The sequence below is a fragment of the Mauremys mutica genome, chromosome 1 (genome assembly GCF_020497125.1).
Source record: "Mauremys mutica isolate MM-2020 ecotype Southern chromosome 1, ASM2049712v1, whole genome shotgun sequence".
NCBI lineage: Eukaryota > Metazoa > Chordata > Testudines > Geoemydidae > Mauremys > Mauremys mutica.
The window spans coordinates 289,129,097-289,155,577 of record NC_059072.1 but is presented as its reverse complement, the minus strand read 5'-3'; the positions used below and the strand labels follow the sequence as shown (position 1 = coordinate 289,155,577).

At 38.1% G+C, this 26,481-nt stretch overlaps 1 protein-coding gene across 2 annotated transcripts in view; it reads right to left on the bottom strand.

Moving 5' to 3' along the window:
* The window catches only part of KLHL1 (kelch like family member 1), a 415,060-nt gene that overhangs the window by 94,445 nt on the left and 294,134 nt on the right, over positions 1–26,481 (bottom strand). For both annotated transcript variants that reach the window (XM_044979915.1, XM_044979923.1), the window contains one exon: positions 22,303–22,489. In XM_044979915.1, the coding sequence (XP_044835850.1) occupies positions 22,303–22,489 (187 nt within the window). The remainder of the gene's footprint in view (positions 1–22,302; positions 22,490–26,481) is intronic.

Here is a 26,481-nt window from a genome sequence, read left to right as displayed (position 1 = left end):
ATATGATGGATAATCAGCTGAACATAAGTTCCCAGTGCGACACTGTGGCCAAAAGGGCTAATGTAAAAATGGGGGAATCACGAGCAAAAATAGGGCATTTATATTATCTTTCTATTTGGTAATGAAGCCAGTACTACTGGAAAACTGCATCCAGTTCTGGTGTCCACAATTCAAGAAAGATATTGACAAATTGAGTAGGGTTCAGAGAAGAGCCGTAAGAACGACTTACAGTTATATACTAAAGGAGCTCAATATATTTAGTTCAACAAAAGAGAAAGTTAAGGGGTGACTTGATTACAGAACAAAAGTTTGATAGAGGGCTCTTCAATCTAGCAGAGAAAAATATCACGTGATCTAATGGCTGGAAGTTGAAGGATTTTGGTGGATTCTCCATCTCTGGCAAATTTAAAATCAAGATTGGATGTTTTTCCTAAAAGATGTGCTGGAATTGTTTTTCTTGTTCTCTAGTATTCAATTTTCTAATATTAGCAGATGATACCAGTTCAACTTCACTTTACATTGGGCCTTATCCTGTAGTCCCTGCCTAGGCAAAAGTACCATTGAGAACAATACTAAAAGAAGATTGCCACCATTGATGCTGGGATTTCTAAAACTCCCAACTAGCACATTTTCAGTAATATTCCAATCATCTGGTTGAATCTCGTGGGAATTTGATCTCCTTTGACTAGAGAAGCCAGCCTGGGAGTCTATTCCATGACTTGGAAGTCCAGGCCAGGATTTATAGAGATTTATAGGCAACACATGGTATGCTAGTCAGTCTTTGCCTAGCGACAAAATAGTTGCCTATGCATTCTTACAAGGAGACATAGGTGGTGGTGGAACTAGGGTTCTGGGGCTGCTGTCCAGGCTTGAAGTCGTTTCCATCATATACAGGGTTTACAGTATGGTTCAATGGCTCTCAGCACCCCCACTAGAGAAATTGTTCCAGCTCCCTTGCAAGGAGTTCTGCTTCAGCAGCACTAATTAATTCAGGAAAGAAAAAAATAGTGTGAAAATTCCTTGTGTCAATTGAATGTAAATTCCCCTGGATTAAATTAAGCCCCTTCCCTAACATTTTCCAACAATTTAATTATCTTATTATAATATCTGAAATTATTATTATAGTGAGCCTATATTTTGTAATATGTATTTTAGTAGTAGTAGTCTCCTTGATTCAATAGAAATTTGTTCCTGAAAATATTATCTGGGGCACTATAAATAAATAAAAAAAATAAAATTCTATTACTAAATATTGTTCAAACTACTTCTTTTTTGTGATTCTCTCGTCCCTGCTAAAAATCTATTTTCTTTATAGACTGCATTAAGAAGGCTTCTGAAACACATCTAAAGATTTTTTTCTGGTGGGTGGATAGACAACAGACATAAAGGAAACCAGACATTGAGCTTGTTATCACCTACAATAGCTACTTATCTACGTTTACATTTGAAGGAAGCATACACTTTATAATGGACCATTCCAGGTCATCTGCTCCATTTGAAAAAGTGACAGAAGTAGTACTTTCAGAGGTTAACTATAAAACAGAAAAGTCATCAGAAATGAAATGTAAACTAGGCTTTAAGAAACTATCAGCAGGCATTACAAGCTGGCATTTTTTGTTCAGAAAGCCACATTTTAATCAAAGTACTGTACTGTAACTGTTAAATGGCCTATGAGAGTGAATGTTCGAGAACATATTAAAACTCACATGAGTGAAAAGAAGCCAGTAATAATGTTAATAGTCATGGGGAACTAAATGAGAAGGGGATTTTAAAGTAATTTATACATTTAATTAACTCATCAGTCATTAACAAGTGTATTTCATATTCCTGTGGTGAAGTAATTAACCAAGATCTACCTCATTGTGCAATAATGGCACCAATATTATATCATTAATTGTGATTAATCTCTACTGAACATTGTTTTGCCAGCCAAATAAAACATACATATATGCTTTAGCTATTCTAAGGCTTAATTAGACTTTCATATAATAGAGTACATCAAATAAAACATTATGTTACTAGTAAAAAAAAATCACAAAACACAAATAATATTTAATGGTTCCAAGTAGAATCTCATGAATTAGATAAATTATATTTCTTGGACACATACTAAAAAGAATGAAACTATACTTCCATACAACGGATATTCTAAGGCTTCTAAAAGTAACTGTCTCAGTTTCTATATAAAAAAAACCTGATGGTTGAATTTTAACAAGCAGCTACATTTATATAAAAAGAACAGGAGTACTTGTGGCACCTTCGGATGCTGCAGCTTCGGATGCTGCAGCTCACGAAAGCTCATGCTAAAATAAATTTATTAGTCTTTAAGGTGCCACAAGTACTCCTGTTCTTTTTGCGGATACAGACTAACACGGCTGCTACTCTGAAACCTACATTTATATCTGTTTCAACTGGAGTGTCTTCAAAGATGAGTTGGGCTGTGCCTTTAAACTACAGCTTGTAGAGAACCACCAATCTATTTCACTTATACTTTCAAGGTCAAAGAAAGAGGGAGGCCACAGGGAAAAACAATCAGCGGGGGGTGTTCTGTTTATGAAAAAAAATAAGGAACTGTCCTGATGTGTCTAAGAGTATCAAAAGATACCCTTCATCCTTCACTATGGCGATAAGTTGAGAACTTGTTTAATGGAAAATGGATCACAGCCTACTTGGTGAGCAATACTATCAGACATGACAATAACAAGTTAAGTAAGTCTAGGTTCTAGGGTCCATGTTATTATTTTATTTTACATGTAATATAACAATTTGTTTCCAATACTTATCATTTAAATCTATTCCCTTTCTTAAATAAAATTTTAGTTGGTTTCACTGTAAGCATATCTAAGTGATGTGTGTTAAATGGAGTGATGATCCAGAGGTGAAATAGGTAAGGTGGTATGTACTGCTTCTTTGGAAGTAGCAGGTTTGTGAATTCCAGTGGATCAGCACTTGCTCACTCCATGGGGAATCCCCGGGTGGTTGAATTTACAGGAGTTTTTAAACTAAGAGCTGAGGAAAATTTGACAGGTGTGGAGGAGCACACAGTTCTGACAAAGACACCTCTTACAGAAAGATATATTAAAGATATATTATTTACTATATCCAATAAAGAAGAGAGGATAGAAGATCATAAAGTACAGGTAGGAACTGAAGAGACAGTCAGATGAAAAAGAGCCCCATTCAATTGCATCACATGAATGGAGACAACTAAATATTGACACATTTTATAAGTTGCTTGTATACAAATGCTACAAGTCTAAATATTAAGATGGGTGAACTTGAGTGCCTGGTATTAAATAATGATATTTATGTAACAGATGTCAGAAACTTGATGGGATTTTTATAATCAATAGGACACAATGATATCAGATTACACTGGTGGGGGAGTAGCGTGGTATGTAAAAGAAAGCATAGAGTCAAATGTAGGAAAAATCTTAAATGAATCAAACTGTACCATAGGATAGACATTCTATGATTGAATATTAAGAATATAGCAGTAGGAATATATTACTGACCACCTGACCAGCATGGTGATGGTGATTGTGAAATGCTCAAGGAGTTTAGAGAGGCTACAGACAGCGAAAACCCAATACTAACAGGGGATTTCAACTATGCCCATATTTCCTGGGTACATGTCATGTCAGGACAGGATGCAGATTTTAATTTTCTAAACACCATTATTAATGACTGCTTCTTGGAGCAGCTAGTCCTGGTACCCACAAGGGGTGAGGCATTTCTTGTTTTAGTCCTAAATGGAGCACAGGATCCAGGAGATGAATATAGCTGAACTGCTCAGTAATAGTGACTGTCATAAACAGATAGTTAAGGGTTAATGCCTCTTTTACCTGTAAAGGGTTAAGAAGTTCACCTAGCCTAGCTGACACCTGACCAGAGGAACCAATGGGGGAACAAGATGTTTCAGAAGGAAGGAGGGTTTTTTCCTTTGTTAGTTTTTCAGTTTCAGCCGGAGTGAAAAAGATCAAGGAACCAGCCTCTTATCAGAGTAGTAAGTTTTAGACAAGAATAAATAGGTTTATGTTTATTTTCTTTTGTACTTGCCTTGGTGCAAATTAAGGGAATTATCAAATTGGGTATTCTTGTGTGTAGTAGATTTTTGCCCAGGGGAACATCCTCTCTGTTTGGAATCTGTTGTCTGTGAGAGTAGCTGGTATGCTAATCTCTCCCAGAGGGTTTTCTTTTACCTTTCTTTTCTTTAATTAAAAGCCTTTTTTCTTAATACCTGATTGATTTTTCCTTGTTTTTAGATCCAAGGGTGCTGGATCTAGATCCACCAGGAGTTGGTGGGAGAAAGGAAGGGGGATGGTTAATTTCTCCTTGTTTTAAGATCCAAGGGGTTTGGATCTGTGTTCACCAGGAAATTGGTGAAGTTTCTCAAGGCTACCCAAGGAAAGGAGTGCTTGTGAATGGTGGCAGCCAGACCAGATCTAAGCTGGTAATTGAGGTTAGAGCTTCTCATGCAGGTCCCCCACATCTGTATCCTAAAGTTCAGAGGAGGGAAGGAACCTTGACAGTGACCCTAACATAATTAATTTTAAAATATTTGTACAAGGGAAAATACCAAAGAAACCCACCTCATTGGTATCATAATGGCACTATATAAATCCATGGTATGCCCGTAGTTCTAGTTGCCCCATCTCAAAAAAAGATATATTAGAATTGGAAAAGATACAGAGAGGGGCAACAAAAATGATTTGAGGTATGGAACATTTTCCTTATGATGAGAGATTAACAGACCGGACATTTCATCTTAGAAAAGAGATGACAAAGGAGGGATATGATAGAGGTCTATAAAATCATGAACAGTGTGGAAAAAGTGAATCAGGAAGTGTTATTTACCCCTTCACATAACAAGAACCAGGGGTTATCCCATGAAATTCATGGGCCACAGGTTTAAATCAAACAAAAGGAAGTACTTCTTCACATACCACACAGTGAACCCATGGAATTCATTGCCATGGGATGTTGTGAAGGCCATATATAAAGCTGGGTTAAAAAAAAGAATTGGATAAATTCAGGGAAATTAGGTCCATCATTGGCTGTTAACCAAGATGGTCAGGAATGCAATGTCATGCTCCAGGTGTCCCTAAACCTCTGAGTGTCACAAGCTGGGACTGGATGACATGGGATGGGTCAGTTGATAATTGTCCTGTGCTATTAATTCCCTCTGCAGGATCTGCCACTGGCTAGCTACACCATTGGTCTGATGCAGTATGGCAATTCTTATGAATATTGAGTATGCCTATTGCTAACTTGCAGAGGGACAGCAGAGCCTGTGTAGGCTGAGAGAGGAGTGCTTGTGTTGCCTGTGGAATCAGAGAACTCATCCTCATCAGGCACAGAAAAGGCTTCCTCACACTAACGGCAGGTGGTAGCAGGATTCCTCTCAATCTTGGGTACCCTGGGAAGTGTTATATTCATCACTTGTCTTGGGAGTCTATTCCAAAGATATTAAATCTCACCTGTAAATCTCACTGTTCCTGATATCCACTCCACACTCTATATTTTTCTTTTATTTCAATCCATTACTTCTAATTATGCAGCCTTTACAATTGTAATTTAACTATAAAATTGGAGTTTAGGTAGTGTGCCCTTAGTGGTGGTGCACCTGATAGATGATCTCCTTTTTTGCTATATACTATTTCATTTCTATGTCCTAGCCTGAAGTCTGGGCAGACCAGTCTCTAGACTATAGTAGCACTGCTTAGGCAGAACTGGAATGACCTTTCCTGAGCTTCTCAAATAACTTGCAAGGAAATGAGAGACATGATAGTGCAGGGTAGCTGGAGAGGTTGGTTGCATTGAGTGATACTTTTTTAAGTACTGGCCAGACTATAGCATGCTGGGTTTGGGAGTTGAGTGGAGGCATTTTGGGTTAACAAGGAGATTCACAGTCTAAAATAGTTCAGTGGCACACGATTTAGCAGCTGTTGTATCAGAAAAGACTCTCTATGTCTGGAATAGTCTTAAATCCAGTGTACAATGTTCTCTTTCTAGACATGCTGATTCTTTCTGAAAACCCACTTCTTCGGTGAGACCCACAAATGCACACAATCATCCTTCAAGAAAAGAAAAGTTACATCCAACCTCCCTGTGGTCTTTGTCTTCTCTTTAATCATTAAAATATTTGTTTTTAAGTAAGCTTCAAAAAACCTACTGCAACACGCATGAAGGAGAATGGCCATGCAAATCAAATTCTGTTTAGCTCTCTCCCTCCAAGCAATTGCTAAAAATAATAATGCATCTGACTTTGCTGCACCCAACCAGAAAGTAAGAACTCTGTTTTTCTCTGACAATTTGGAGGCTCGTCCTGGATGGCAATACCTACTGAGACAAAGGCAGCTGCTGCAGACCGTTCCCCTTCGAAACTTATGGCACCACAATAAAGGTAGGAGACCTTTTAAAATCTCTGTTGGGGTGTCGGAGGACTGTCCGTGGTGCCGTCTGTCCCTGTTGGGCTTAGGCCACCCGAACTTGTTGACTGTGCAGCCAGATCAGATGCAGAGCGGTACTGGGGAACTGTTTTGCTGCCCCAATAAGGTTAGTTTAAAGTGGTACTAAGGATTTAGTTTGCAACCCTCAACAAGGTAGTTGTATACGATACTGGGGACAATAGTTTGGCTGCACCCAATAAGGTTAATGCATAAGGTTAATGCATACAGTTAAGGCACCAGTGCTGAGGGGTTTTACCGCCTCAAGAGGGGTTCTGACTGCCTCAAATAAGAAAAAAGAGTATTGAGTCTGGACATAAGGTACAGATGCATCATGGTATTTAGAAATAGAGACCTTGGTGTGTGTGTGTATGTACACCAGTGTGAATAAGAGTCGCCAAAAGACGCCCAGAGTATTCTGCAAAGGTGGTGGGCTCATGACCAAAAATACTCTAAAGCAAGCCTGGTGACTCCACCTAGTGGATCGGTAAAAGATCCGACCCAAGGTGGGCTGCCTCTGCCTGTCATCGTCCGGTGAGGGACCTGCCTGTGTCTAGGGTTGTGTGAACCCATCTTCCCTCCCCGTTTCCTCTCCGTGTGAGCCACTGGCTGGTCTGACCATCTCACTGGAAGCAATGAGAGTAAGCGGCGCCATCTCTTTGAGACTAGTCGACACTCTTTGCTGAAGGGAGGTGTAGAAGGGCCGCGGCCATCCTCGTTAACCTTTCCTGTGTGAGTGATCTGTGGTGTGATACCCTTAGTTTATGGGCCGCTAGCGGACAGGGCACCCTTCCTGTGTGTGATTGGGAAATGGGGAGGTGGAGGCAGTCTAAGCATTCCCCCTCACCCTCTAAGAGTACCCCACCACATTACATGTACGTACATTATGGTCCCAGAACCTGCAGTTATTTTAAAAATTGGAATTTTTGCATGTGTAATAGTCCATCTAAATAATGTCCACTAGAAGGTACCTTTGATTTAAATAGAAGCAGCAAAGAATCCTGTGGCACCTTATAGACTAACAGACGTTTTGCAGCATGAGCTTTCGTGGGTGAATACCCACTTCTTTGGATGCAAGTGACCACCCACGAAAGCTCATGCTGCAAAACATCTGTTAGTCTATAAGGTGCCACAGGATTCTTTGCTGCTTCTACAGAACTAGACTAACACGGCTACCCCTCTGATACTTGATTTAAATAAACTCACATACCTCAGAGGAACCCTTACATCACCAAAAGCCTCTGACACACAGTGGGAGCAATTTGTCTATAGCATCTGGATGCCTCCCTACCCAAACCATTTTATTAACTCCCTCAGCTTCTTTATATCCCCAAGTAAGGTAAGGCTAAAAGCAAAAAGGAAAAAAAATGGGTTAATTTAAAAATTCACCTTAGCCCAAAAATTTAAAAAAGCTGCTCTGCGTTCAAGGTCAAGAATCAACACAAACCATGCCAAGTTAAAAAAAAATGTTTTCAGCCCCAGCTGGCTGTAAAAAATAAAAATAAAGGTAAACCAAAGGCAATACAAGTTACAGGACTAAAATTACATTTGCAAAGCTTGGCTGCCCAGTAAGACCCAACAGTCTGCCTTTGCAACTCTGGAGCTGATGTGGTTTGGGGATGCTAAAGAAGCCACAGTCAGCCGGCCTGGACTGGAATACCAAGTTAAGGGTCTCTGAAAGAGATGCCCCAGGAGACCCCAGGGTGTAAAAAACCAGCCCTCCCAAGAGCAAAAGCAAGTTGGAGATTGCACAGCGCCTTCTCTGGACGTTATACACGGACATGGCCAGTCTGGACGTAAGTGTGTGAGTATGAAAGTGGCTTAGGGCTTGGGATATTAACGTTTTTCTTACCCTGAGTGATGTAGGAATGTTCCCAACACTCTCTTTTGTTGTTTTATTATTTTATTAATGAAGCTTTGAGATTCAGTCATATGGTGTGTTTTCTTCATCTTCCCCCAAAGATCCTGTGGTGTCAGCCTAATCACCTGACATGAGGAATAGATTGGTAACAGGAATCTGTCACAGTTTTGGTGCACACCATCTATTTGTTTTGCCCTTGTTATTTTATGTTTGCTTTGCTTGGTATTGTTGGTATTATATGTTAAGAATTGCATAATTAAAGGTGTGTTCTCTCTCAGCCGCAGTAGGACTGGGAACCGGAGAGGGGTTAGCAGTTCTCTTTCCACTCCGGTTGACGGGGAACGGTGGCAGGTGGCTTTATCCCCGGTCGTAGCAGGATTGAAAAATAAAGGAGTTGGGGAATAAGGAAAAAGATATGTACCTGACAGCTAGAGAGAAAATTGAACAGTTAAACGCCAATTGGATGTGCATTCTGTCCAGGTGGCAAGCCTCACAGGGGATAATTCGGGTGACCCATGTAAGTAATATTGTTAAAAAAAAAACAGGAAGGGTAGAGGCTAGTCAAAAAGCCCATCCTCTTTGCTAAATTGATAATGAAACAAGTCTGAGCCCATGGGAAGAAACGGTTCAACAACAAAAAAAAAATCGGGCCCAAAAAGCAGACAAGCAAAAAACAAAAAAATAAGTTAACTCTGTAGTTGCTGAAAAAAATCAAGCAGTAAAACTTGGTAGGAATGTCTGTAAGTAATCCAGGCAAAAGGTTATTTAAGTGAAATCATTCGACTATAAATAAGTTAGTCGAATTTGCTGAAGAACACTCCTGCTGTGTACAATCTGTGCTTTATAAGTTTAAAATCAATTGGAATTTCTTTAAAGTTGCAAAACCGAGAATACTTTTGCCAAACACAGGAAACTAGTGTTGTTTAATGTGGTATTTAGCATTTAATCCTTAAGGTGACTTAATGCCTTACAAAATGTAAAATGTTTTAAATAGAGACCAAAGGTTGTGTCTGCAGCAGGGTAGCCAAAGCCAAAACAAACAAAAAAAATTAAATTTGTTTTTGGGTAACAAAATAGAAAATAAAAAATCTGGTTAAAAAAAAAAAAAAAGGACAGTGCCCCTGGCTCTGTGTGGTTGAGCTGTCACTTTACTGGGGGTGCATGGAGATTTTGTAAGCACAATAAAAATCAGTTACAGCTTGTGTAAAAAATTAATGTGACTAGTGTTGTAGAAGTTAAATTATGAAAGAAATGTGCATTTTCCCCAGAACGTGTGCAGTGTATATTGTAGCAAAAGTAAAAAAAAAATGCAAACCTACCATGCTATTTAAATAAAATCATATTAGAACTCCAAAGGCAGCCACAACAGGTTGTGTTGTATTTTTCAGATCGCTGTGTGTTTAAAAACAAAAGTTAAAAGTTAATTGTGTCCTTTTGAGACGGGGTCTCTAAGCAGCTGATAACTTTGATCCAAAAGCAAGCCGAGAATGTCTGTGTTAATGCAAATTACCAAAATAATAAAAATAAAAGCCATTGAAACATGGGCTGCCTATAAATCAAATAAAAAAAATATGGGTAATTCCTCTGTTTTGCCTTCAATTAATAAGGGTATTTGTATAAAAAATAAAATGTTTTAAGCAATAACTGACTGCCCCAGAAGGGGTAGACCTATATTCCTTTTGTCTTTCAAAAAAACCAAAAAAACCTGATGCCAGCTAAAGAGCAATCAACATATCATGCATTTACTGGCACAATAGAAATTATGTTCTGTGTTCTAGGTCCTGTCTTGTGGTATTTGTCTTGTGGCCAAAATTGTTGTGTTTAATATTTTCATAGAACAGTCTAGTTCAAAATTAAATAAAAAGGTTAAATCAAAATGCAAATAATTGTTTTATTCAATTTGGAATACAAAATGTTTAAATCATATATTAAAAAATATAATATACTAAATTCTAATACATTTGCTTAAGGGAAAAAAAAGACTTCATTGGCCAGATCTTTTAATTAAAAAATTTTGTTAAAATTTTGCATACCAACAGTCTTTGGAAGCAAGGACATGAAAGGTTAACCCACTACCCATATTGCACATGAAATCCTTCTGGCTACCTCAAATTTCTAGCCAGAGGGCTGGAGAGTTACGAAAGCTATTGGACACCAGAGGTTATACCGAGTAAACTCCTCAAAAGTGGGTGTGCTTGTCCTGGCTTGTTGCTCCAAAGCTCATTAATCAAGTCATTTTACTGGAAGGGTGAATGTAGCATACATTAAATAATAAGACTAAAGTACTGTATAATGGCAATATGTATGTGTTCATTGTGAAAAAAAAGGTGTGTGAGTGAAAAGTAGAAGTTTCCTTTGGAGGTTAAAAAGCCAAAAACAAAAAACAAACAAACAAAAACAAAACAGTCCAGAGATAAGACTCTGGTCCCATTCAAGGACACTGCTCATGGCTGGGACTTGGCTCGAACCAACAAAAGCAGGGGGGAGCGCTTGAATGTGCCCAAGCAGCTGTAAAATCTGCAAACACTGCCAGGCATTAATGAAATGTGTCAGGTTTCTTTTCTCACAGGTAAAAGAAGCGTTACCTAAAGACCCTAGCAGCCCGGCCATCTATTGAAACCAAAAGACTGAATCTAGGTAAGGTCCATCAGTGAAAGACTGCTCTGGCTCCACACTGGAAAGGCCCTTACCAAGTCCTGCTAACTACCAACACCACTGACTGCCTGGACCCATGCTTCTCACTGCAAAAAAGCCCCCTGCGCCTCGAGATAGTTCCACTCCTACTATTGATCAGCCTGTCTCTTCTTTTGGTATTTCTTTTCCTTCTTCTAAACAGCAGGAGAAAAGGACAAGATGATGTGCTGATAACATCTCCCTGTCCACTGACAGAGCTAACCTGTATTCAGTATTTGCTACAAAAAACAAAGCACTACAGGGTGATGTGCTGGTAACCTCTCCCCTGTATAATGCTAAGCAACAATTGCTTCAAATATATATATATATATATATATATATATATATACTCGTTCTGCTGAAATTGTCAAAGTCCAGGAATTCCTAATTACAAAACACATTAAAAACTAACCCTAGTTAAAAAAAAAAAGAATTATACACTGGCAGAAAAAAACTTGTAGGACCCATGCTTGGGAATGTGGTATTAATTGGATTTGGGGATTTATTCTACAGGCTGCACCCTGTGTTTTTGGATGAGTACCTTCAGCATGCACTGCTCTCCCTAATTGGCTTCCAAATAATGACTATCAAAAGCGCCTTGGTACCACAAAAATTTACACCCACCTGCCCCTTGACCCTTGCCACCACCACTGTAATTTACCCAAATACAAACAATACTGTAAATACTAATGAAACCCATTGGCCAAGGTCTTCACATCTTAGTGATTTATTAAAATTTTGTTCAAAAAAATTATTCTTTAAGGTTCAGAATAGGTTGTATAAGCAAATAATTAAGTAAAAAACAAATAAATCAGTAAAAATAAAAATATATGATATCACTACAAATAAACCTCAAAATTCTGTAATTAAAATTAATGGGTTCTAGAGCAAAGTAAATATGATGGCTGTTCCTGAAGTTTGCAATATGTTACATAAAAAGGGCCCTTACTGTTATTTAGTCACCCAATTAGTAAATAATCAAACGAATACCCAAAGAGTTTGTTCTGCCACTGGAAATTTGACCTGTAAAAAAACTATTCCAGTAATTAATAATGTAACCTGTACCTTATTACAATATACCTCCTCTTATTCCATTAATATTAATGACCCCCAAAAGTACATAAAGGTGTACAATCAACAAATGTAGTATAGTAATACATCCAAAAAAAAAGTATTAAAGTATCAATGGACTGTCATTAATACACTAGGGACTGTCAAATTTACATTGCCCTTATCCATTTTTCAGATCACCTCCACATACCCAAATTGCTCACGGGGGGCTGCCATTAAATTAGTACAACAGAGGATCTGGGTTATTTCCTCTAAAAAGAAGAGGGACTTGACTGAATCCCCATGGGATGGGGCCAATAGCACAGCAGCAATTTGAAATATTTTTAAAAGCCAAGAACATAATAAAAAATTAGGACAACTAAAAATGGCTACTGGCCTTATTTCTGGAGTGCAGCTAACTCAAGTACAGGCTGGAGTTGGTGAGTTACATGTTATTTCCACCCTTAAAAGTTACTGACAGAGATGGTATTGAATATCACTGAGGCTGGGAAAGCATTGCAGTAGGATCTAGCATGTTCAGAAATTCAAAATTTCCTGAGTGACCAGTTAATGGCCATTTGGAGTTATCTAGAGCACAACTCGTGGCCCACTGCCATTACAGACACTTCAAGAGTACCATCTGATCTGTGGGCATAAAGACATACCTGGAGATTTTTTAGGTGGAAGTGTGGACGTTCACAGTGCTCCTTCCAAGCATATGGACCAGTTAGGGGGGTGTGGGTTCCCACATACGGAATCCTGCCGGGGTCCATGGGGAGGATGCATGTGGGATTGGGTAATTCACCAAGACATTTGGGAAATTAAACTACCTGGTATGCCTAATCAATTTCTAGTCAGTGCTCCTGGAATAACACCCAACATTTGAATGGGGTTAGGGAGTCAATGGACATTTTGGCCGTTAGACCCTCCACAGCTTCAGAGTATACGTAAACTGAAGCCAGGAAAATTTGTCACTGTTCATGACAACATTTGATGAAAGGGAAAAGGACAAGGAACTACCCTAACAGGACACCTACTTTTTCAAGCTAACAATAGCTATGTGTATCTTGAAACCACCACGTTGCGTAATATACATTTTAAACTCATTACTGCTGCGGGCTGTCATATTATTTACTAGCCTGCGAATAACATTTTACAAGTAGCCCTTAGGTTTCAAATACCTTTCAGCTGAATTAATTTAGTACCTAATCAGTTTCAAAATTTGCTTTCACTGTTACCAGAGAGTCAAAGAATTTCTGAATTATAAGGGCAAATTCATATGCTTTAAACTATATATCAAGTTTAAAAAAATGCCTTTCATACAGCTTATAGCAGGGTTTCTCAAACAGGGGTCGCTGCTTGTGTAGGGAAAGTCCCTGGCGGGCCGGGCTGGCTGATCATGGCTCCCACTGGCCCCGGATTACTGCTCCGGGCCAATGGGAGCTGCTGAAAGCAGTGTGGGCTGAGGGACTTACTGGTCGCCGCTTCCAGCAGCTCCCATTGGCCCGGAGCACCGATCGGCCGGACCCGTGGACGGGACAGGTAAACATACCGGCCCAGCCCGCCAGGGGCTTTCCCTACACAAATGGCGACCCCCTGTTTGAGAAACCCTGGCTTATAGAGTGTCTACTTTATGTACTAAGTATAAGTATTATGCTTTGTGACTAAAATTGTACAACAACCCCATCATATTATTACCATGGGAATGTTACTGTTTGTATTGTTGTTATTTAAGTTTAGAATTATGTTATTGTTGTAAAGGATGTAATAATAGTAATACTGCTTCATGCCCATGCTAATCATGGATTGTCATTGCATCCAATCAAAACCCCTAAGGTTGAAGCATTTAATGTAAAATCTGAAATCCAAGGCTTAATGCAAATAGAGGTTTAAAGATGTTAGTTGTGCTAGAAGCACAAAAGGGGGGGATGTAAAAGTAAAAAAAGAACTGACAGGAATTTAAAGGGGATTTCAATGCAAACAGTCCCCTCTGTAAGCAATTGTCAGGTTAAGTTGTAACCCTAATATTTGTAGAAGCAAAAATTGTGTAAGGCAAGTGGAAAAGGACTGTGTAAAAAGTTGTTGCAAACTTAAGTCAAATAAGTATGGAATGTAAACTATAGTTTAAATTAATAAAAACAATAAAATATCAAAATGACCTATGTATAAACAAAATGCAGCTGTTGCACATTATTGTTTGTAACAAAAGGTATAAATGCTTGCTGTAATTGTTTGTCAGGAAGAGACCTGTTTAACTCTACCTCCAAGCAATTGCTAAAAATAATAAAGTATCTGACTTTGCTGCACCCAACCATAAAGTAAGAACTCTGTTTTTCTCTGACACATCTGAGGATCTCAAAGTGCTTGTTAGAGAAGAGTGGTTGTGAGGCTACTGTAATATGTTTACAATTACTTTACAGATAGACTAGGGTGCAGAAGGGATGGGCACTTGCCTAAATCACTGACAAAGTCTGGACCCAGGAGTCCTGTGTTCCAGAGCTCTGCTCTAATCACTAGACAACAACCCTGCTAGAATGAGAAGCAGACATTCAATATAAATATTAAGGGAAAGGTCAAATCAATAACCGCTTCATGCAAGACAGACAACCACCGTGCTTGAATGGAAAAGCAGCAGCACAAGAGTGAATCTAGAGGAGATTAAAATGCATTAAAATTAGACAGTATTCATTCTTCTGTGTACAGCGAGCCATACATGAGTTCTAAATCATTCAGAACAAACGTTTATATGAAAGGTGAGAGATGAAGTTCAACAAGCTGCTTTTTTCTACCATCCTCCTTTTGTTTGCATTAAACTGACACAATATCTTCCTGAATAGGCACTTTATAATTGACCCACAGAGAAGTGAGATCTTCTGTTACAGTTTAAAAACATGATATTTAGCAAAGGTATTATTGATCTTACAACACTTTTCTGAACATTCATTACATAAAATTGTGGTAAATTATTGGCATTTTCAGGGAATTAAAACATATCAATTTTGCATTCATTCAAATGCATTTCAACCTTCTGTTTCTCTTCAAGAAATGTTTTGTTTTGAAATATGTCTAAAATTAAAGAAGGGTTAACTTGTACTTCTGTTACAGTTGAAGTAATAAATAACTCATATAGATACAGCTCCAGCAATACGACGCATAAAAGACAGTGGGCTTAGATTTCAGAATCTAACTCTCAAGGACTATTCTTGTTCACATCTAGAACAACTGGTTCATTCCTTCTGACAAGCCATTTTCAACCCCCACACTTTTGAGATCTTTCTAGTAAGTTATGTTTATGACAACAGTTTTTTTTTAAAGATAAAACAAAATGCTCCCAAATTTTCTAATTCTTCACAAAGTAATGTCATGACATTTAACAAACAATATATGCTGAAGACAGTCTATAACTAAACCTTCCTAGCCAGGAGCTGATGTACACACTGGCTCATGCAACAGTGTGAATAGAAATAAGCACTCCGGTTCTTTCCATTCAGAAGCTTGTTACAATATCTTATCATACTGGAGACTTAGTCTTTGAGAGGAAGGCCTCAGTAATAAGGGGGACATAAATAAATAATTTATAGTGAAAGTCTGTCTTTCTATAAAGGCCAAAAATAATAGGTCACCTCGGAGAGGTGGTCTGTAACTAGAGTTTGAACTAAATTGTGCTGGAAACCTTAAAGATATTTTAAAACTGGTAGCTTAAGAAAGGATATGCCTACTGGATGTGGTCCTTAGGATAGGTTTCACTATATGCATATTATGTTAATATAAGCACTATACATTCAGACTTTACATACAAGATATCCACCAATGCACACTTTTATGAGTACCAGACTTAAGGACTGCATCCTGCATTTTCAACAAAAATGTGAAATAAAAAAGAGTTATGATGAAGAGCTAGAATTTTCCTTCATGTTAGCTAAACACTTCAAATTATGGGAAATGATGATTATCCATCAAAACTGTTTTCTGTATTTGATGATGGAGTGGTTTGTAATGATCACTATGAACAAAATCTTGGGGGTCCTTATACATTTTTTTTCAGGCAAACTAACTGAAATCAATGTAAAGGAAATAGATTTTCAAGGTGTGATCTCATCAGGCAATTCAGAAGGAGGACACAAAAGGACATAAGATCCAGTCCTGCAAACAAGAAACTTTAGTTAGACAAGCAGTCCCAGCAGACTTCAAAAGGACTACAAGGAGTAGTATGACCAGAATATTGTCTGATCCCAGAATAATTTACAGATTTTGTCTACATGGTTACAAAAGAAAAGTTACAAGGTCAAAAGGTCTGAATGAAAAGTATAGTATATGTTTCATATATAGAACAATTCAAAACACCGCCTTTTTAAAAAAACCTTGAAATCTCAGAGCATGATTAAATCCTTATGATGTCATGCCAGATAATACAACTGTAAAATTATTACAGAGAAAAATATACCTTAAAATGAAAAGGGATTAATAATTTAAAAGTGTGAAGGAAAAGGCAGAATACTGCCTATGGGAATTTGCTAAGTAAGATCTGAGTACAAAGTGATTTCAGGATATCAGCCTAAAAGTATAAAGTTTTCCTGTTTGGTATCTTCAGACTTGATATCAAAGACTTTTATATTTGTCCGATTCTGATAGTAATGGAAGAACTTTTTTTTTCTAACTTAGGTTGATACACACTGATAATGCATTTTATATGCTTGCCCATCAAAAAGTAAATTTGTTGATAGTTTTTATGTTTGATTACCAGATTAAGTGAAAAGATAAATTTGAAATAATTGTTTCAATAGATCAACTTTTATCTTTCTCCATTATTAACCTGTCTGATTTGTATAGGAGTGTTTCTTGACTGAGTTATTTTTAAGTTTGCCTTTCCTTGTGTTCACTTCAAGACTGTGATTCACTAAAGATTGAGCTAACCCCAAACTTTAGTTCCAAGAGTTATACATATCTATGCATTTCAATCACAATTCCTCTGACAGTATTACTTTTTTTTCCCTGTTGCTTAGCAGAGTCCCTTGGTATTCTACCTACTGGCACAAGTGAGGTACATTAGAAAACTTGATGATTGATCAATAAGTATTCTGTTTTTTTCTATAACAATATTCAATTATTTATAGTATCTCCTTTTACTCAGAAAGGATATTTTCCCCATAATAATCTCACAATATACTATCTGACATAATATATCATATAAGTATTGTTCTGCATTTGGGATTCCAAGACGTCTATAAGAAGTCAATATTTTCATTCTTCTAAAGAGACACATGCTACCTCTTCTGCTTAGACCTATTTATTTCAGTCTTGCATCTCCTGTTCACATGAACCCAGACAATAATGAGCCCTAATCTTGCTAGCCTGACTCACAAAAGGCAATGGAACTATTTGTGGTTAAGGTGTATGAAATTTGGTCCTATTCATGTATCTAAGATTCATGTTGCTTTCTTTGATTACATTGATGTGCCCAATGATACTGAATTTAAATTTTCCTTCAAAGACAAACTATTGCTTCTCAGTTTCATACATGCACATGGGCTTTTCATTCAAACCTGAAAAAAATCTTTATTTTAGATTAAGATTGTGAGAAAAGAAAAATTTTGTACACTTAGAGAGCTAAACATTTACAATAAAATAAATTTGCTCCTATTGATTTTGTAAAGCTATTACTGTGCTGTAGGAATATCGATTTATTGTTTAAGACATCATGATACCAGTCACTTGCTGATAGGGTTTAATGTTCTGTTCCTTTGAGGAAGAAAATTATTGCAGCAGAGATTTCAAAATAAAGTTGTCTTATCACGCTACACTATTGTTATATGATCTCCAATGTAACCTTAAAATAATTTCATAATATCTAGCACCAACCTCCTGCCTTATGTGCTAGGTACTGAATTGCTAACTTGCTTAGCACATCTAATTCTTCTACATAATAGTTTCATTTCTAGAGGAAAACAACAGCTGGTATTATAAAGTACATATTTGTGAACAAGCAGTGCACTATTCCATTCATATATTTTCATGAGGAAAGTGGAAGAAAAGATCAGTATGACTTCTACACATAAACCTTTGATAGGGTGAAAATACATTGATAGCATCATCATACGGATGAAAGGTTAAGAGTCACTTTATGAATTCACAGCAATTGTTCAAAACACACAACCTTCTCGAACATTTACATGCCTTGATGCCACTTCCACTCTTTTTCACCTTTTCCTGAATGTTCTTTTATGTAGTCATAATAAACACAAAACAAACAGGTCTGTACAGCAAACCAACGGATACTCAGTTGTACCTTACCTAGGCTTCATGCCATCCCCACACCACACCAAATAGTTATTTATAGCCAAGCTCTAAGAATTAGATAAGTTTCCAGCAGTGAGAAAATCTTCAACAAGCACTATGGCAGCTAAGCAGGCACAGGTTACACCTTAAAAGTTCCATGACAAGAAATCAACATACATTCTAAATTGCCCAGAAGAGCACTTGTAACGGGAAACTATCAATTTGCAACATAATAAATTTGCTGTGGATTTACATCCTGCAGTTCCTTTATATATATATATATATATATAATTTACATTTGCTGTGGATTTATATCCTGCAGTTCCTTTATATATATGGTTTTACATATATATATATATATATATATATAAAAAGGAACTGCAGGATGTAAATCCATAGCAAATTTACTATATTGCAAATTAATAGTTACTATGTTGCAAATTTATATATATATATATATATATATACACACACACACACACACAAAATCAAAGCCTACCTTGTAATACCTAATTAGAGATGAGATTCAAAAGATCATTTCAAAGCTGCCTCTGATTTCCTACTACCAAATACCAAAGTGACTGGAGATGATTGATAATACCAGTCCACAGTGTACCAGTGACACCACATCCTGAAGTACCTGAATTTCAAGGAAGCTCAAATCATAGGCAGCTGCACCCTCATCTGAATTCCATAAGATCCCCCAAAATAGGCCCTGAATGTTAATGGTGCTACTAATCTCTAGACTGACACACTATCAATCATCAGCCAAGAGTCAGTTCAGATTCCTTGTTGGCTCCCAGGGCTCAGTTTAGAAATTTGTCCACAAAGGATGGAAATGCCATTATTAATCCCAGGCACACGCTTAAGCAATAAAGATGTTATAAATTAAACAGCACAACACAAAGGCCCAGTTTTCTGCTTAAGCCCCATGTAATCCACAAACCAGGTAAAAAGAAGAACTCCCCTGCCTATCTTGCCTCTGGGGGCCCAACCCAATAGACGTGCTCAGAGCATGCCTACCTGATTGGGCCCCATTCAAAATCTAGCCTCAATGTCTCCTGTTGAAACTGTTCCACTTTGGACAAACACATTGTGGATCCCGGCCTCAGTGTTCTATATGTTCTATAACATGGCTTTGAGAACATTGGTTCCCCTATATATACACACACACTCACTCCTTCAGTTCACACTGCTGAAAGTGCAGGACTGACTTGTGACCAAGGGATTAGATGAAAGACAGGTTTCCACCCCCATATACAGAACAAAGAGATAATATCTTGCAGTGGAGGCGGAGGCACTTGCAATTCGGCTCTAAAATTAAAAAAGGCCCCCATATGTAACAAAAAAAATCATGGCATGGGCGGCATGAAAAAAAACATAACTTGATGAGTTTTAAGTAGCTGACAGAGACTATACTGAAGTTGCTGATTTGTTTAACTTTACCGTATAATGTACTGTACATTCCAATCTCCTCAGAGTTCTAATCAGTATCCTTAGCATAATATCAAATTTGTAACATACCATAGAAGATTACCATGCAGATCATGGGAGATGTACAAGAATTTATGATTATTTTCTTTCAAATGATCGTCTGGCCCACTTTAAGTTCTCAAGCTTCATTAGCAACAGTGCTTTAATATTAATTTTTTTCCAGATTAACTCTAATCTGTTGCACACTCATAATCTGTGAATATACACTTTATTGATGGTGCTTTTATATATGGGGCAAAATTGTTTTGTGTGTGTGTTTTTCCATATGTGTAATCCAGTGGTCTGAATGAGCTGTCTCCTGTCATCTATTGATAAATTAGGGGAAATAACCTCAGAAGTAATTATAGCCCCGCAAATCTGTGGATATCCATTTCATACCCACAAATATCCATGGACCATGTCTGCATATCATGGATTGGATGCAGATACAAATTTTGTATCTGCACAGGGCTCTATAAACCATACTTGCATGGACTACTTTGCTAAGGTGATCAGTAGACCTGCTTTGGGGGGAGGGATAGCTCAGTGGTTTGAGCATTGGCATGCTAAACCCAGGGTTGTGAGTTCAATCCTTGAGGTGACCACTTAGAGATCTGGGGCAAAAATTGGTCCTGCTAGTGAAGGCAGCGGGCTGGGATAGATGACCTTTCAAGGTCCCTTCCAGTTCTAGGAGATTGGTATATCTCCAATTATTACCTTTGCCAGGTTGATCGATTCTGATCATTTTGGGTTAAAATTCACTTGTCTTGGCTGCAGGGGTAATGAAATGTTGTGATCCTTATTGTATGACTGCAGGGCAGTAGAACTGTACTTAATATGCCCTAATTGAGAACTCACCCTAATTTTAAATGTCACTTGCTAAGTGTAGAGTAGCAAAGTGAAAGTCAGAGGAGCTGGGAACAGGTGTTCCAACTGCATGGTGAGGATTCTGTTTTAAGAGTTCTAGATGCTATTTGAACCTCTCACTCCAGCACTTAAAGATAGAACTGATTAGATTCAGTTGCGACCTTTTGTTCCTTCTCAGAGATCACCAGAGCAGAGATCAGAGCTATGTTTGTCTAGAGAGCTGAGTCTTAGGCCTGGTATAGAGACAGTGTTCCAGTGAAAGATAACACGGAGGGGACAGCAACAGTGAGGTGTGCTCCCTCTCTTCTTAAGAAAACTTTTATTTTTGTTATATGCATACTCAGTATATGTGAGTGGGGAAGTACTGCCTATTAAAGGCACAGAGGAGAAATATTTACTTTTTTCAGATTTCTGAGGGGATGGTCAAGCCATTTTTGTTTTGTAAATTTAAGAACCCCTAGATACTGAACCTGACTCTTGTTGCTTCTGACAGGGTTACATATGACTAGAGAAGAGTTACATATGACTAAAATAAACTCGATGAAATTAGAAGCTGTGCAGCTATTTAAAAAAACTGGACACTTCCAGGGTTTCACAGAAAATGTTCAAATGCTATACAGAATACCAGTAGCCATAATGCGTGATTCATTTTATCATACAATCCCATGGAAATGTGACTTATCCGTACTGAAGGAATGGTCTTATTTACATTATATACACTTGTGACAGTGAATGTACATTCCAAAAGTTTAGATGTGAACTGTGAAAGGCATATATTTTATCTTATATTTAAACATTTTCTTTATTGACTGTACTAGAACTGACATCTGAAGATATGATCTTCAGCCTAAAGGTTGGCATGAAAGCGGAGGATACTGTGGGTTTGTCATTAGTGAGCCTTTAGAAATGCAAGGAAAGCCTGTCTCATTATAAAGTCTCATTATAAGGCTCTATAACACCATTTTAGTGCAATCATTTCCTTAGTTTCAAAATAATTAGATCACTTTGATTCCTTTACTGATTTTAAAGATACAAAAGTAATATTCTTAAAATGTTCACCACAAAGACTGCTTCGATTTTCATTGCTTTCTAATTTCTCCACGTTAAATGAAATGATTCCTGGCAAATATAATCCTTATAATGAGGCAAGGCAGCAAAACTTCAATTTATTTTATCAATTAACAAGTAATTTTATCTTCATAAAATTAAGTATTGTAAAAATGGTGATAACATTTTATTAGCCCCATAAGTGAAAAAATAGAAAATAAAGATTTGTAAGTGGTACCTTTTAAAAGGGGAGGAACCCATCCTGATGATGTTAGGGCAAATAATTCTCAAAGAATACTCAGTGGAATCCCAAATATCATGTGATATTTATTAGCATAAATTTAGGTGCATTTCAAGACTCAGTTGTTGGGAATAAGTCATTCCCCATCTGTTAGAGAGTGAATATTCCCATCTGATAGCCACATTTTGCCTCCGAAAACTAGTGGAGTTTCTATAAGCCAATAGCCTTAAAAGTTACTTCTGGTTGGATTAGACCCCAAAAACCTTTGAACAGAAAATTATTTCATTATTTGCCATCAGACAAATTATAGTCACAGCTGCAAAACATATCCTGTTTAAAGAAAAAAAACAACAATAATCTAATACCTTTGTTGTTGTCCATTCCTCCAACAGCATACAGTGTTCCAACTGTAGATTTTCTAGGTTTAGTCCTTGGACTTTGCATCAGAGTTCTTCTTTCTGGTAAAAGATGGTATTTCATAGCTTCCAGAATTAGCTTCTGACATTCCAAGTCGTCCTTAAAAAGTGCATGATTTTCTAGGTCAGCCAATATCTGTGAATGACACAATCATGAATCAATAATGGTACAGTACTCCTGGATAAACAGTACTATGCAAAGGGAAAGCCAGCAGAAAATTAACACTATTGATTACAAAAGTAACACTAAATGTATCATCTTGTTGCAGGCAAGATTCTGTCAAGCTCATGCATTTCAAAACCTATTATACAAGAAATGGGCAAAGCTTTGTGGATCATGAAAACACATTTAGAACAGTTACTTCCCCACAGCATATGAGATATAGGAGGTATTTACTATTCAGAATTTTGGGAAACACTCTTGTACACCACAGCATGGTAACTGGATAAATGTTGATTTTTAATGGCTCCCATTATAGGTAAAAACATTCATATTTAAATGATCACAAATATACTCATTAGTCAGAGTCCTTTGTTAACTTTCTACAGTATTTCACATAATGGTTTACAGAAATGTACTCTAATTGTTTTCAAATATATTATTTAGCTATTCATTTGAAAGTTTCTCATGGCTTTTCTGGATTATTTCAGCTTCAGCTGTGTATGTTAGCAGCAATCTGATTTCACGCTGCAGACACAGATGAACACTTATGCCACTTTCTGCTAAATTTACAGTAATAAAATGACTGCATCTCTTGAAACTGGCACAGGAGTTGTAATCAATATTAATGGGCTATGGGTGCCTGATGAACTAGGTTACCCAAGTCAATAAGTAAATTTAAAAAGAAATTATAGCATGGTAGGATCTGTAAATTTTTAGAAGGGCAGGCATTGAGCTGAACACTTGAAATATCTGTTGTCTGTCTTAGTTATCTCCATGGTGTCTTTCACCATGATTATCTCAGAACCAAAATATGCACTAGAAGAAGAAAAAATAGTTAATTGGGAATACAAATAAACACAACTAAACACAGGTAAAATCCAATTATTTGAATGTCTAAACACATAAACCTCTGTTTATTGGAGAATCAGACAAAGGAAATTTGATTCCTATAAACACTTCAGATTTAGGGAATAGAAACAATTTTGAGAAATCTGAAATGTGGATAATCCAGGTTTACCCTATATTTACTTGGTGCTTACATATTACTGTTTGTGTGGATGGATTTTGTGGGCACCATTTAGGTATTTCTAAATATATGAATATATGAACTAATGTAATTTTACTAAACAGTTATACTAAGAGTAAGTTTCGACTGTTTGGTCCAAGAGCATTAGAAGTGTTGTAACCCTGGACAATTGGTATGTGGCCACAGAGAAGGTAACAAACTACTAAATCTTTGGAATTCATTTTATGTTTCCGTTTATTGACAATGCCACTCAATGAATGAGTATTAGGCAAGGAAAGCCTCACTACATACACTCATTACTAATGTATGTTTTATTTTTACATGTAGCAAGCTCCTGAGGCGGTATCAAATTACTCGCCTTTCACACACAAATATACTGCTTGATATGTCAACACTTTTTTTAAAAGTTGACTGTTATATGCTGTATATCACAGCCACTTTCCTCTTGTCTTCTTTTTGCCCTCTCAAAGTGTAACAGAAACATATCAGTATATCAATGTTAAAAGCTAGTAATTTAGGGAGAACAGACTATTAAAATTGGTTAGAAATAATGGATCAAGTACATAAAAAGAGCTCTGGGTAATAAAAATATTTATGCAAACAGGAACAGTAAGCTATTTTTTGTTCAAGATGATAATTTTAAAAGAATCGGAAAATCCAGAGGTCAAAACTCAGGGAAATGAGAGGGGGAAAAAAGGACACCGGACACGTCTGTCTTTGAACTTCAGAAAAAATCAACATAAACTGAAAAAGGAAGCTGGAGTAATCAGGTGAATGCAAATTTAATTTCTCTCCCTTTTAATAAGGAGAGCGCAGAAGAGTTCACTGACATTGGTAGGAAAGAAAACCTATTTGTTCACCCTTTTAAATATAAGAGGGAATCAGATAATTATAATTGGAGAGTGGGGGAGGAAAGTTTGGGAGAGATTCAGTTTCCAGGGGCAGATCCTCCGCTCATGTAAATAAAAAAAGCTGTGCCAGCTGAAAATCTTCCTCCATGAGTCTGTTATTTTGATTCAGATTGGGGCTCCCCACTAAAGAAAGTTTGTGGACAAATTGGAGAGAGTCTAGCAGAGGACAATGAAAATGATGAGGGGGCTGGGGCACATGACTTATGAAGAGAAGCTGAGAGAACTGGGCTTATTTAGTCTGCAGAAGAGAAGAGTTGAGGGAGGGGATTTAATAGCAGCCTTCAACTACCTGAAAGGGGGTTCCAAAGAGGATGGAGCTAGGTTGTTCTCAGTGGTGGCAGATGACAGATGAAGGAGCAATGGTCTCAAGTTGTAGTGGGGGCGGTCTAGGTTGGATATTAGGAAACACTATTTCACTAGGAGGATGGTAAAGCACTGGAATGCTTTACCATGTGTTGCCTAGGGAGGTGGTGAATCTCCATCCTTAGAGGTTTTTAAGGCCCGGCTTGACAAAGCCCTGGCTGGGATGATTTAGTTGGGGTTGGTCCTGCTTTGAGCAGGGGATTGGACTAAATGACCTCATGAGGTCTCTTCCAACCCTAATCTTCTATGATTCTATGATTCTGTGATCTAAAAAGCAATAAAGTTATCTCCATAAAAACAGAGAAGGATCATATAATTTGAACCTGAAAAGCCGCAAACTAAGTTTGGGAACCCCTGGTCTAACCTATATCTCCTAAAAGCCACTCTGCGAGGTAGAGCAGTGTTGTTATCCCCATTGTACAGATGGGGCACTGAGGCACAGAGAGACTAAGGGCCAGATTTTCATAGGCATTTAGGCACCAGTGGAATTTTCAAGAGAGTCTAGAAAGTTAGGTGCTTTGTGAACTCCAGTAGATGCCAAGCTGCATCTTTGGGTGACTAAAAACCTTTGAAACTCTGTCACTAGCCTGAGATCATACAGGAAGTCCATGGGGCAAGTAGGGAAATGAACCCAGGTCTTTCAGGGCTAGCACCCTATCCACTAGACCAGCCTTTCTGCTGCATACTGCATAAATAGAGGGCTCTGATAAATGGAAGCAAAACCAAGGAGGCCAGTTCTCTGAGGCCTTGTCTAAACTACAAGACTATTTCGAATCAACTTAGTTCGAATTTGTGGATTCGACCTTATGAAGTCGAATTTGTGTATCCATACTAAATACACTAATTCGAATTTCTGAGTCCACATTCACGGGGCCAGCGTCGACTTTGGAAGCGGTGCACTGTGGGAAGCTATCCCACAGTTCCCGCAGTCCCCGCTGCCCATTGGAATGCTGGGTACAGCCCCCACTGCCTGCTGGGGGGAGAAATGTGTCGAGGGTGGTTTTGGGTAAGTGTCGTCATTGAACCGTCAATCACAACCTCCCTCCCTCCCTCCTTGAAAGCGCCTGCGGGCAATCTGTTCGTGCACTTTTCTGGTCAGTGACAGCGCGGACGCCACAGCACTGCAAGCATGGAGCCCGCTGCGATCATTGCCGTTTTCTCCTCCTCGCACTTTATCGTCCACCTCTTCCACAGTCAGCTGATGAGAAATTGGGCTACTTTTCAATGGTGCTGCAAGCACTGGGGGACCATAGGGGACGTTTTGCAAACATCAACGTCGGGTGGCCGGGCAAGGTTCATGATGCGTGTGTTTTCAGGAACTGTGGGCTGCTCAGACGCCTGCAGGAAGGTAGTTTCTTCCCGGACCACGAAATAACTGTTGTGGATGAGCAGATTCCTAAAGTCATCCTCGGGGACCCAGCCTGCCCGCTAATGCACTTGCTCATGAAGCCCTATACAGGCGCCTGGGACAGCGACAAGGAACTCTTCAAATACCAGCGAGCAGCGTGACCTGTGACTGTTCATTTTCTTTACAGAGAAGCTGAACCTGCCCCTGTTTCTTTACCCAGTTACTGTTGACTCTCCTCTTTGGTTACATACCCCGTTCACCCCGTTTCCCCCACTTCCAACACACGTGTAAAAATAAAATACATGTCCCATTGTTA